Source organism: Strigops habroptila, chromosome 8 (assembly GCF_004027225.2).
Source record: "Strigops habroptila isolate Jane chromosome 8, bStrHab1.2.pri, whole genome shotgun sequence".
NCBI lineage: Eukaryota > Metazoa > Chordata > Aves > Psittaciformes > Psittacidae > Strigops > Strigops habroptila.
In genome coordinates this window covers 56,169,376-56,183,204 of record NC_044284.2, presented here as the reverse complement: position 1 = coordinate 56,183,204, position 13,829 = coordinate 56,169,376, and the positions used below count along the sequence as shown (strand labels likewise).

The 13,829-nt window shown below is 36.6% G+C and overlaps 1 protein-coding gene across 4 annotated transcripts in view; it reads left to right on the top strand.

The window, feature by feature from the left end:
* The window catches only part of EPS15 (epidermal growth factor receptor pathway substrate 15), a 70,240-nt gene extending 56,816 nt beyond the window's left edge, over positions 1-13,424 (top strand). For 3 of the 4 annotated variants that reach the window (XM_030495396.1, XM_030495394.1, XM_030495395.2), the window contains 8 exons: positions 252-342; positions 1,768-1,803; positions 2,660-2,793; positions 4,301-4,370; positions 5,507-5,583; positions 6,072-6,234; positions 9,376-9,554; positions 11,514-13,424. In XM_030495396.1, coding sequence (XP_030351256.1) covers positions 252-342; positions 1,768-1,803; positions 2,660-2,793; positions 4,301-4,370; positions 5,507-5,583; positions 6,072-6,234; positions 9,376-9,554; positions 11,514-11,660 — 897 coding nt within the window. In that variant the 3' untranslated portion in view covers positions 11,661-13,424. The remainder of the gene's footprint in view (positions 1-251; positions 343-1,767; positions 1,804-2,659; positions 2,794-4,300; positions 4,371-5,506; positions 5,584-6,071; positions 6,235-9,375; positions 9,555-11,513) is intronic. The other variant, XM_030495397.1, reaches the window with a different exon arrangement.
* Positions 13,425-13,829: the final 405 nt, after the last annotated feature.

Here is a 13,829-nt window from a genome sequence, read left to right as displayed (position 1 = left end):
AGAACAACAGAGGAATAAAGTTCTCACTTCTTATTGTTTTTATTTAGAGTGTGATGTCATGAAAACATTTAAATCTCGTGTAGCAGGTTGTTGTTGAGAAATATTTTGGATCTTCATATATGAATTATGTAGAATTCTAGCTTTTTCCCCAGCTTTAAGAAACTACTAAATGGTAACACAGGACAACATGGGTGTTTTTCATCCTGCACGTCTTAAAAAATGTAATACTTTGCTTGTTTTGCATTGCCCAGGAAGACCCATTTGATGCCGAATCTCATTCGTTGCCTGATATAGTTTCTGAAACCAGCTTAGAGTTCTTCCAGTCTGACCCTTTTGTTGGCAGTAAGTAAACTGTTCTCTCTAAGTGCAGATTTGCAGAAACAGGTGTTGTATGAACACATCTCAGACTAATCTTCACCTTGGAACTGCTCTTTCTACAACAAATGCAAACATGTCTGAGTGACAGGAGCATGGAGCCAATAGCATTGTGAAAATAGGAATTATAAGAGTTCCAGGGTGTTTCTCCTTCCTTCAGCTGGACTTTCTAATTAGCTGTAACAATTGCACATTTCCCTTATGGCTCTTCCTAAGTACTTCTCTTACACCCCACCCACCCTTTGGTTGCATTTTGGTCTCAAAGGTGTGGGCATAGTTGTGATACATGCGGTGTCACTAATCTAATTTGCAGCACAGATCCCTGAAGAGGTCAACTGAGGGTTCAGTGAGCTGTGGCGTGGGGAGGGTGTGGGTGGTCGAGAATGAATGGCTGTGCCCTACTTATGGTGAGTTTGGCACTCAGAGAAAGGTAATGTGGAACTGCACCATCTGTTTGTCTTGTGGAAGTGCTATGCTTTATTTTAAGTACTTTGCCACTTCGAATGCTGCCGCTCTGCTTTTATTTTTCTGTTATGTTGGAGGAAATGATCTGTCTATATGGAGCCACTTTGGAGAAGGGGAGTTAATTTGGATTAACTGCTGAAGTGGATGTTTTCAGCCACATTAATATGATTTTACATGCTTTCAGAATCAATGTGGTCTGATCAATTTAGCTCCTATCACTTTGAAAGGAAGATAAGCTAAATTTGTTTTGCATCGCTTGGCTTCTGAAAGAATGTCAATGCAGAATTAATACTTTTAATTAATAAATGAAACTAATTTAAAACAGCTTGACTGGTTTCTGTGTAGATATTGCTTGATTTTTGTTTATATCGAAGTGGTTCTACTTAAAGCACATGACAAAGCCTTTCAGAGGAGAAAGACATACCTGTTAGCAGCCAACCTTTTGAGCTTTGTCTGCTCTATATCTTCAGGGGTAGATACTTACAGCTAGGAGACAGTATATCTATTTCTCTCAGATGTAGATGAACTGTAGATGTAGATTAGAACTAATGCAATTGGGACCATGAATCCAGTACAGAAATGAGCACTTAAGAGCTACTATCCATGGGGCCTATGAGAATTAATCAGAACTTGAGACTAAGCTTCTGTCCATGGCCTGCCTGAATTCCTGTGGTGGTAGATACTGCATAATGTGGGTGTTTGTGGACAATAGCCAACATAAATGCATCTTTGAGACGGCTGCTTTTATGTATTTCATGATGGTAATGAGCTATGTCTAATTAGCTTCATGTAATGCTAGTTCTTGTGGTTCCATTGAAAATAGTGCAGATATTCCTCTGAGTGAGAGGTGTTTAAATTCTAAATGTAGAAGTGAGTTTGTATCCAGAAGATTTCAACTGAGTACAGGTAACTTCTTTTTTTTAACAGGTGATCCCTTCAAAGATGACCCTTTTGGGAAAATTGGTAAGTAACTTTGTAATGTGTTTGTTTGTCTAAATGGTTCCTACTAGAAAAGTATGTGAGGGAAAGTATTACCCCATTATTATCAGCGCAAAAAAATGGTGGGAATGACCCAAAAAGTCACCATAGGATAGATAAATATATGGTGATTGCAGCTGGCCACTTGTGTTAAACCTTTTCAGAGAAGCCCATTGCTGGTGAACTTCTCTCTTGCTGTTGGAAGTGTCCTTAGTTGGGATTTAAGCATCTGAAGGTGGTGAACAGAAGCCCCCAAACTCTTGCTGCCTGTTTTATATGCAAACACTAGGATTGTACTCTTTCAAAGGCTCTTAATTCACCATCTTTCTTTAGAACTAAATACTGAAAAAGGTGGGAAGTCTCTATTTAGACTGGCTGTATAGGCAATGTCCTTGCATTATTTGCTTGGTCCTGAATGAAGTTATTGCTAACAAAAAAGCAAAATGACCAGTAGGAAGCCCATGGAAAAATAGTGTTGAGCACCAAGTGCCAAATAAGAAAACGTCAATTCTGTCTGGGGAGTGAAGGAGAGGAGTGTAGGAGAGTTGTGGAAAACATTAGATTTTGTAAAATGCTTCATTTTAGGGGGCTTGGTTAAAGAAATCAGATGGTTCTAGAACCAAAAGACTGGCACCATCCAAAGTTTCCATGATGTGCAGAAAATGTCAGCTTGTCTAATTCTAAATCACAGAACACACATTATTTGCAGGTGAATTTCCTAATTGGTCTTAAATGCAGTATGGCCTTCTTGCAGTATGCAAAAAAGCAATATAATGTTTAGTTTTTAAGATACCAAGCTAGGTAAAGCTAGCAGAAATGTTAATGAGATGTTTATTTTTAGATCCCTTTGGTGGTGATCCCTTCAAAGGCTCAGATCCTTTTGCAACAGATTGTTTTTTCAAACAGTCCTCCACTGATCCATTTGCAACTGCTGGCACTGATCCATTTAGCACTGCAGACAACAGTAATATCACAGTAAGTTTGGCAGCATACATTTTACTTCCTTCTCTATATAATTTGGGCAAAATAACCCATTTCATACATTTGGACATGCCTTCAAAAGCTGATATTTGGAAATCATATAGATAAATGGTTACCTTTTACCTCATGGCTCTGTCTTTTCCTTTTTTGTTTCCTATTTCCTAGAAATAGTCACAGATGAAATAGAAGTAAAGACCAAAAAACCCCCATTTTAAAAATGTTTTGGTGTGGATTCACTGCTCCACACATAAGAACATTTAAGAAGAACAAACGAAGCTCTATTGGTAGCTGGTGGAACTTACTAAACATTGAAAGAAACCCAAGATTAATCTCACCAAGTTATGTTGAGACACTGAATTTTTGCCTCCAAAGCTTATGGGATCAATAAGGATCTTCTATATTTTATTTGAAATCTAGTATGCAGTTTCCCCTCTGAAAAGCCAAATTGTTCTATAGTTGTATATTGTTTGGGTTTTCTTGTGTTTTTTTCAGTAAGAGTCATTGAAGCCCTCTCACAGTGTGGGGATTCTTACTGAATGAACCTCTTTACCTCTTTCAAGTCTACTTAGTGTAACTTTTAGCTATTCACTTTATAACTAAGCAGTTATTAATTAGTCTTGAGCCTATTACAAGGTAGAGTTGGGTATGAAACATTCTCTGATATTGAATAGGACTTAATGAAGATGAGGTAATATTTAAGGCTGATACACAAACAATTTAAGAAGCTGAAACTATTCTCATGTTGTAAGTTTGCTTCCATCCTTTTGCCATCTCCTTTCTTCCTCAGTGCTGCTTCTGTTCATGCCTCATTTCCAGTTTTTTGTGTGTATAAAATATGCGTAGATGTATATAAGAATTAAAGATAGGTGTGGATTAGGGTTAGGAAGCAAATAAAGTGGCTGTAGAATGTGCCTGAGGCAAACCCAAAACAGTCAAGAGAGAGACCTCACTACACTTAATGGTGGTGGTAGTGTCTTTCCATTCCATGTGGTGTGCGCGTTATGCAGATCTCAGGGTCACGTTGCACATCACAGCCTACACCTACAACCTTAAAAATCAGTTTTCTGCAATCTTCAATGCTTAGCACACTATCTTTTTTGCAGTCCTGATATTCTAATATGACTAATTCTTGGTCATATTACAGTAAGAGCTTTACCATACTTTTCATGGTGTTACCGTGTAGATACATCTTCATGAAGATGGCTCTGGTTGCAGAAATCTGAGACTAAAATAAGTAGCAGATACTGTTAAATTTAGTGTTAGTGGTTACCAAGTGTGTTGCACATATTGTACCTTTTTTTCCCATCCTTTGAAAGTACTAATCACTGTTTTGAGGAGGAGTTTCTGTTAACAGGCTTGTTTACTGATGCTGGTAAAAGCTATTTCCAAAATATTTTATCTTAAAACTTCTAAACTAAAATAAATCGTGGTCGTACTCTTAGAATGAGGAACCTTTTATGCTGAAAAACAAATTTCCCTCTAAAGGATTTTTTTATTTTAGACAGAGATATCAAAGAAGAATGACCCTTTTGCTCCTGGTGGAACAAGTGTTACTACATCAAATGATCTAGGTAAAAGTACATTATACACATCAGACTACTTTGAGTTTTGTTTTTATTTGCCCCCCCCCTTTTTTTTTTATTACTTTTGTTTCTAGTCTTTTAACTGAATTTGTGATGGAGCATTTTAGGGATTTCCTGTGTTCTCTGAATTTTCCTGTAAAGTATGACATAAGGTGCAAGTTTACAGGGGGGTATTTTTATAAACCAAAACTGTCTCATTATCTGTAGTGTGTAGTTTACTTAAAACTGGTAAAATACCCTGATTTAAGTGTTTAGACTATGTGACTGGTTTGTACTGCTTCCCATTTTAGAGATTTCATGTTACTTTCTAAGTAACATACAGGATAGCTTTCTACTACAGGAGGAGATGTGGAATAGAATAACTGCTTCATCAAGAACTTTTACTGTTAAAGCTTGTTCCTTTTGCTATGACCCTTTCGCATCTGAGGCCTGAAGACGTTTTAGGGAAGACTCTAATCTCCTGTTCTCCCAAGTTGCACTGACAAGTGGCAATCCAAAACATGAATCCATGTGTGATTTCCTATTGTAAGCCTGTTCAGTTTAATTTAATTTAAAAGGAAAAAATGCCATTTTCTAGAGATGCAGAAGTGAGTATTGATAAAGACAGTGCACTTCTTGCTTTACAGTAGAATAGCAGGTTTTAGATATTGTTGAGGCACATAAGAATTAAAGGGTAACGTTGAATTACATTGAGATTATGTGAGGTTTAGATACTTTATTCCACAGTGGGCTTTTCATTTATATATATATATGTCTCTATTTATGGGTGTATGCACACAAAAATCCCTTTGTGTGCATGCGTACATGTAGCTCAGCAGAACATCTAACAGAATGGTTATTTGATGCTTTCAGTGGTAAATTCCATTTTTTTAAATGTAGGGAACCAAAATACCAGTATTTTTTTATTTATTCTCTGTTTAGAATAATTATTATTCTTAATTGTTAGTTGACAGTTACGAATTTTTGTAAAAGCTACTTAAAGTGCCCACCCCATAAAATATTTCATTTTAACTAGTCTATGCTGCAAAATATGTAATGGTTACTTGTTTGTTGAGGGACTTTTTCAGTCTTTTTGATGTTTAACTTTTAATCTCATTCTGTTTGCTTGATTTGTGTGTATTTAGCTACAGATCCCTTTGCCTCTCTGTTTGGAAATGACTCCTTTGGAAGTGGCTTTGCTGACTTTAGCACACTGTCAAAGGTAATAGGAAGCTACTGCTACTCATAGAAAATGCTTGAAACTCTGCAGTGACAAGACACAGTTTACCTTCTCTGCCAACAGTTTCATTACAGTTTTGCCACCACTAAAAATTTATAGTGGCTGACTTTCTTGTACGCGAGGTCTTTATAGTAAATTATCCACTGTGAAGAATGCAATGTAATCTTTGTGGATTTATAAGTATTTTCTCTATATTTGCAGAGACTGAGTTTAACAGCAGAAATACTACTTTTGCATGTTTGACTGCACTCAACTTTATATTGCTGTACAGACAAACCATTCCTGATTTTTCTTCATTTTTACAATATCCCAGAGTATGTGGATTATATGTGTAAAACCAAACAAAAGTGTTTGCTTTCTCTCTTAGTCCAGACTTTCAGTTCTAAATAAATACTGCATTACTGAAAAGAAGGGGAAGGTGTAGAAGAATTGCACTGAAAATGTGTGTGTTGCTGTTTTCTTTGTTAAAGGCCAACAACGAGGATCCCTTTAGCTCTTCCACATCAGGTTCTGTCAACAGTGTGACCATAACTAAAAACTTATTTGATGAACCACCAGCTAAAAGTGAGGATGTTCCTCCTGCACTGCCTCCTAAAACTGGAACTCCCACAAGGCCCTGTCCACCACCCCCTGGTAAGTGCCAATACTGAGATGTTGTCAGCAATTAGCTGCTTCGATATTGGAGTGGGACAGTATGAGGGAATGGTGAAGTGCCTGAATTGAGAATGAAAAGGCAGGATGTGAAACAAGTCTGTTCCTGATCTTTGGTGGTTTCCTTGGAGTTGAATGTCACATGGTGTTTGGGATCAGTTTTTTTCTTTCTGAAGAGAGAAAGAATTTAGAAAACAGGAAAAAAATGAGTTATTACAAGGATCTGCAAGAACATGGCATGGCTGCAGATTAAATGGTTACTAATGTGATACATTGTGAATCTTGCATTAAATTGTACTTAAATTGAGAATTCAGTGTGAATTCAGTGTGTTTTTTTCCATTGCAAAACCTCTGGGTTTAATGCAAAGTGAATAAAACCAGGTTAAATGACTGCTTCGGGCTTTTAGATTAACTTTTTCCAAGTGGCCTTCCCAGAGGTCTGTGGCAGTCAACCTAGCCAGTGTAATAGTAATAAATGCAAGTTTCCTATGCTGTTCTCTCTTCAGTGATACCTGAGTGCTCTGGTCTACGCCATGACAAGGACATTTTTACAAGTGTATGTAGGGATAGGTCAGGGGGGAATGGCTTTAAACTGAAATAGGGGAGATTTAAATTAGGTATACAGAAGAAGCTCTTTATCTTCCCTGTGAGGGTGCTGAGGTGCTGGCACAGGGTGCCCAGAGAAGCTGTGGCTGCCCCATCCCTGGCAGTGTTCAAGGCCAGGTTGGACACAGGGGCTTGGAGCAACCTGCTCTAGTGGAAGGTGTCCCTGCTTTGCAGATAAGGCCATAATTATCAAAGATAAACACCTTCTTGTGGTTGCAACAAGCCCATGTTACAACAGACTCCTCACTCAATTTTTTTGCATAAATTGGAAAATACATCACTAGTATTTCTTCTTAAGTTTCTATCCTTTATTTCACTTTCTTTAAAACTCTACTGCATCACTTTTTCACTATTGCACTATGAATCTGAAGGTGTTTTGGAAAACTGTAGCATCAAATTAAACATGTATTTGTCATTTTCCTCAAAAGAAGGGGAACGCAGTAAATTTAAGTGTATTTATATTAGAATAATTCATGCTTATGCCTTGCAAGTAATCAGTTTCATTGTAAATAGCATTAAAACAGCTGATAGGACAGATGATAATTTGAATGCTTGATAGTATTTCCTCTTAATGGTGGTCCTTATCTAAACCAAAAAAGGATTACTGACCTTATTGTATGGGAATGGCTATGATGTAGTGTACAGACCTGCTTTTAGAATGCAAGCTTCTAGTGGTGGAACCAACAGCATCCTTATCAATAGGGGACTAGTAAAAAGTAGCCTGGTTTGTTTTCCACATATTAAAAATGATGCTGTGGTTATCTTCATAACCATTACCAATAAAATACTTTCCTAAGAGAAATAAAAAATGGAGATACTTAAGTGTATTTGGTTTTAATGACTCCCTTGGTCTGACCCAAAACAAGGGAATGCTTTTTCAAATAAATGCCCACAAATCTTTCTCTTAATTCTTCACACTACTGGAAAGAATGCAGAAGGGCTGTTTGCTTGCCTCTGAAACCTACTGCCTTTCTAGATGCAGATAAGCACCCCCATTACATGATTTTGGGGGCACATTGGAGATTGTATATTTCATAGTCTTATAATTATTAATCCTTCCCACGCAGAATTGAAATTTCCTGGATGTCATTTGAAGCTGCTTCTCCCACATTAGTCAAGAAATAGACATTGTTTGCCAGTAGATCATCATCAATGCAGGAGAGCTGTCATGGCAAGATTACCTTGGAAGCGTCTAAATCATATATTTCCAAGGGGGTATTTTCTAATTCATTGACAAATTAGAATCTCTTTTGGTCTGTGAAAGAGTTCTTAGACTAATTTGCAGAATAATAAGCACTCTGGTTCAATTCTGCAGTTTTAATCTAAAATGGCAACAGAAGGTGGTTTTAAAATGCAACCACTCCAAGTGTTGAGCCACTTGCAGAACCCACTAGTTGAATTCAAGAAATTGCAATGAAAGCTTTTCTGTAAGCAGTAACATATGGAAAGAATGGTGGGATGAAGTTCAGCTCAACTATTATAGAAAGTATTTGAGTTAATGTCCTTAAAGGTATTGAAAGCTGACTGGAGTTAAGGTGAAAAAAAAAGAACAAGATAAGTGGGGGCTTGCGCCTGATTCTGTTATGTCTGCAGCTACCAAGGCAAGGATTAAGAAAATAGTTAAACCTGTGATTGCTTGTTACCATACTCTTTCATTTTGTTAGTTTAAAAACTCCAGAAATTCCTGGCGTTAGCATAGTGAGAGGACATGGTGTCTGCTCTGGTATCTGAAAAAAACCATGTTAACTTGATCCAGACAAATAATAAAAGAGGCTTGTTGGAACGATCATGGACAGTTGATAAGCAGAAGACAAAAATAATGTGTTGATAGAGTAGGGGCTCAAAACTGCTAGAAATTCTGTTCTCAAAATAGTTAATTAGTACATAAGTTGGGGCTTTTCAGCTTGGAGAAGAGAAGCTGCGTGGACACTTCATAGCAGCCTTCCAGTATCTGAAAGGGGCCTATAAGGGTGCTGGGGAGGGACTCTTCATTGGGGACTGTAGCGGTAGGACAAGGGGTAATGGGCTTAAACTTGAACAGGGGAAGTTCAGGTTAGATATAAGGAAGAAGTTCTTTACTGTGAGGGTGGTGAGGCACTGGAATGGGTTGCGCAGGGAGGTTGTGGATGCTCCATCCCTGGCGGTGTTCAAGACCAGATGGACAGAGCCTTGGGTGACATGGTCTAGTGTGAGGTGTCACTGCTCATGGCAGGGGGTTGGAACTAGATGATCTTTAGGTCCTTTCCAACCCAAACCATTCTGTGATTCTATAACTGTGTTCTTGAATCAGTAACATACATGTGCTCCTTTTTACCTGATTACCCTTTAAGAAACTGTGGACTGTACCCTCATTTTTTTAAATTGGCAACCCCTCCTCTGAAGTCACTGCAACTCCACTAGTTTACTAGAAGAGGCTGCATTCCAAGTAGTTTTTGAATTTGTTCTTTTTTTTTTTACTATTTTTAGCATGTTATTACCTGCTATCTTAAATTCATTTTAAATTCATTTTAATCTAAGGGAAAAGACCTATCAATCAAATAGACTCTTCAGATTCCTTTAAACCGAGCGATCCATTTCAGCCTTTCCCCACCCCAGACATTCCCAAAGAACAAGAAGCAGATCTATTCAGTGATCCATTTGCTCCCACCAGCGTCAGTAAAGAGGCTGACCCCAACAATTTTGCAAACTTCAGTACTGTGAGTAAACACTTTTTACATTTGTTTCAGTATAATGACAGCTTTGAATTGTTCATACTGAAGTCTTCAGTCTAATTTAAAACATTAAAACATATCCCCTCTACAAAAGGGATATCGCTTCCAGTTGTAACAGTATCAACCCTAACTATTTTATGATTCTGTGATTCTATTTACATTTAATTTACAGCTGAGGCTGTCCTAAAATAAAATACTGCAAAATGCTGTAGTTACTGTTTAAATTGCTTTGGTTTTGTGATTATCTTTTTGTGATTATCTTTTTTCCATGGAGGCCTCCTAGCTTTTAGAAAATAGGACTTTTAAAATATCTCTGTTCTGGGGATTATCCATTTTATCAGGGCATGCAGCAGATTTAAATTATATATGTATAACAAGCACACTGTTAGCTATCCAATTTAAAATCAAACAAAAGACGTGATTTTAATTTAGCTGTCACTGAACTGTTTGGTCATAATTTCAATGTACTGAAATATTGATAAACAGCCTCATCACAGTGTATGTTAATGAAATATTATTTGATGAGTTTTGAATGGCTGGTAAATTCCAGTCATATGTACAATGAAGTATAAAGTAGTAAGTGTCTCTTTATAACCAGAATCCATTTCATAGAAGTCGTGGTGTCCAAGCAGTAGAAGCAAATCTAAAGGTTTGTGCATGCTTATATAGTCTTGGTTTTTTTCCTTTTGAGCTTTTGCACATAGGAGTTTTGAAAGGCATCGTCTCACCTGCAAGCTTGATACCTGTCAAATGCAATTTGCATTTACAGTATCTTGATCATACTGCTTTTTTTTATTTTCAGACCTAATACACTATGTGCTTGATTGAAGTAAACCAAGTATTGACAGGCTTTTAAAATTGACTTGCACTGGTTGATGTGTCTCGTAGCATGATAATTTCTGAAATGCTGTTAGTGATCATAGGTATTAGTTAGAGGGAATGAGAAGCCACTTTGGAGGAGAGAATGTGAAATGTGGAGGAGAATGCAAAAGTGTTCATTATCTTTATGAAGGAAAAAAAAAGTATTCTTTACCAGCTGCAGTTACTGAAAATACTAAGTGAATTATGGAGAAAAACCGAGCTTTTCTACATTTATTTCCCAAGGAGGCAGCCCAAAGCAGAAACTAGCTGGATTCTATTATAATTCTTTCAGACTTAACATTCATGAAGACATGGGCTTCACCTGTCTCTTTGTTTTTCTGCATGCTGACTAGAAACAAACTTTAGCATAACCTTTTGTAGTTTATTTAAGATAATACCCTTAACCGTCTCTGATTTATAATCATTGTACCACAGTAATTTAGTTCACATTCTGTTCACATCAATATACATGGAAAGAATATGTTCTCTTTTTCTATCTCTTGTATCACACTGACCTTTCTTCGTATTACTACTGGGCTTCTAACTGTACGGTTACCTTATTATTTTGCTGCTTCTTGGCAGAAGTATTTCTCATCTGACCAATTAAACGCAATCATTCTACAGCTAATTTTTGCAGTCATTGTCACCTGGGGAAAATCATTTTTGATGCAAGTAGGGTAAATCAGGATGTCCCCCAGTGTGGATAGGGGTGTATTCTGCAAAATGTTCTCCTTATGTATTCGAAACTTTTCTTGTATAGACTGTTTTTTATCCAACATACAATTGGATTTGAATTATGGCACTTTCTGCTTATAACTTTTTTGAAACTTAATACTGAACTTGGAAACATTGCATATTTCATCAGACAACATCAATTGGATGGCTTTGATGCAGTTCTTAATAGTTAAACCTTAGACTAAGCTAATCCTAATAGTGTATTTAAATTAACAAGTAATATTTGAAGATTAGAATATATATATGTTTTTATAAAAAACCCCTAGTTGTCACTTAAAGCAAGGACTTGGACAGTCGTAGCTATCAATGTATTATTAATCTGGTTTGTTTTGTCTTTTAAAAATGCAGTATTCTACTGAGGAAGACATGATTGAATGGGCTAAGAGGGAAAGTGAGAGAGAAGAGAAAGAAAGATTGGCAAGACTAAAACAGCAAGAGCAAGAAGACTTGGAACTGGCTATTGCACTCAGTAAATCTGAAATATCAGAAGCATGAAGTTTAGAATAAGATTCTCTCTTATGTCAACTGTTTTGTCCCTTTTCCTGAATACCTAATCTATTTAAATGTTAATCAGAAAATACGTATATACAAGAAACTATGGGAGGTTTTAAATTTCTGAAAGTGGTGTGAATGTTTCTGCTAAATTCAATCCTTTTGGTTATTGTTTGAATAACTATTAAGTTTAGCATTCAATTTCTCTCAAGTTTTCAGGAGAACAAAGTACTTTTCCCAGCTGTAAGCGAATCAGTTTAAAATGAAGATAGTGAGATTGTTAGTTTGGCTGTAATCTGTCAGCAGTTGGTAATTGAGCATAAAGTGATCACAGCAATTATTCTGTCATGGCTGACTGTATCCCGTCAAGCAGTTAGTCATTCGAAACATTTTATCCTTCTAAAGAGATTTTAGTAATGCCAGAATTGTGGAGTGCTTTATTTTGTATGTATGCATATAGATTTTCACTTCATTGAGGATTCTATGTTTGGATTTGAAATAACAATCTTCATGGAGTCTAAGTCAGAAAGAGTATGTCTTTCTGAAACCTTTAATGCTTTTCTTGCATGGTCATAGGTTTTGAGACAGACTTGTTATTTTGTTTTATAAAGCAATTGAGTTGTTGATTCATGTGCATTTGCTGTTGGCCAAGATGACTGTCAGATTGGGAGACCCCACTGCTATTTGAGCCACTTTTGCCTGTGAAATATGCAGCTGAACTGGCAAATTATTAAGTTCAAATTGAAATAGGATTGAGAATAGAAAGGAAAAACAGGTAGTCTGATTTTTATTTTATTTTTACCACAGTTGTTTTCTGTATATGTAATTTATTGAATGCCAACTGATAGTTGCACCTTAAACTGAATGATTTCTGAATGGTCACTGAGTCAAGAGTAGGATTGATAGAATGTTAATGAAAATAACTTAATGAAAATAACTTATTGTTCATTTTGAAAGAACTCTATTGAAAGAATCAGTTTCATTAAAATAATTCCCTCCAAAATAATCTTTTGCTCTATGAAAAATGGATGACAGCAGCATAAACATCAAGAGATTTATGGGGTTTTTTTCCTTGCACTTTCAGCCTGTAGTATTTCTGTTGAGGAAATTGAAGCATTTCAACACACAACACTGGGGGAAGGGGGAGAACTCGACCATGCTTTAGTGTATTTAAGCTCTTCCCATTACCTGTCAATGCTGCTGTTGCTTGAATTTGAGGGTAATTTTCAGTTTTTCAGGAAAAATGGGTAACCTGACTGGGATCTTTTTTTCTTTTGCACTGGGACATGAGCATTTAAACACCTGCTCAGAAAAATAAATAACTTAAAATTTTGCAAGTATTAAATAGTTATAACTTATCTATACATCTTTGTAATGAGTGTACACTAATCTTGCAAATCATATGCTTAACTGGATTACATAGTTTCTTATCTTTTGTTAAAAATGTATACTCAGTGGACCAACACAATATTATATGTATATATTATATATATATTCCTGCTTTCCTTTACGGAATTTAAAGTTTTGAGTCATTTGATGTTACATTTCATGTTACTGACTCTGACTATAGTACTTTTACTCAGACTACCAACAAACCACTGCTGTGAGCTAAATGGCATTACTTTATGAAGTTTTAACTGTTGTTTTTTTAAAAGAAAACCTTGTTCAGGTGGGATTAGCCTCTATTTATAGACTTCCCTTTTGGTTAAAAATTCTAACAATAGCCTGTAATTATGAAGAAATAAAGTTTAAGTACAGAAGTGTGAACTGTTTGCCTGTTTTGTCAAAAGGGTGCTGTTGGCTGTGAAGCAACATATAAATGTCATGCAAACAATATAAAGTGTTCCGATTGTACTCTGAGGGGAGTGGGTAAATTGGCAGAGAAAAGAGTTGCCTGAATGTTGAGGCTAGCTGAAGTGCGCACTAATCCCAGCTGACACTTACCCCATTAGGAGTTGTGGCAGCTTCAAAGAAAGCTCAGGCTACTCGTGTCCAAGGATTTTTGCCTGCACAAGGGTTGCAGAGCCCAAGTGTTTAGAATCCTAAGATTTATCTGTGAAGATATGCAAGCACCTCTACTGGCTGCCGTCAGCATACAGGGTTTAAGAGAACTTTAGTTAAACCCAGCATATATGATTCTTCTTAAATATGTCTGTCAGCCTGATGTCTCCT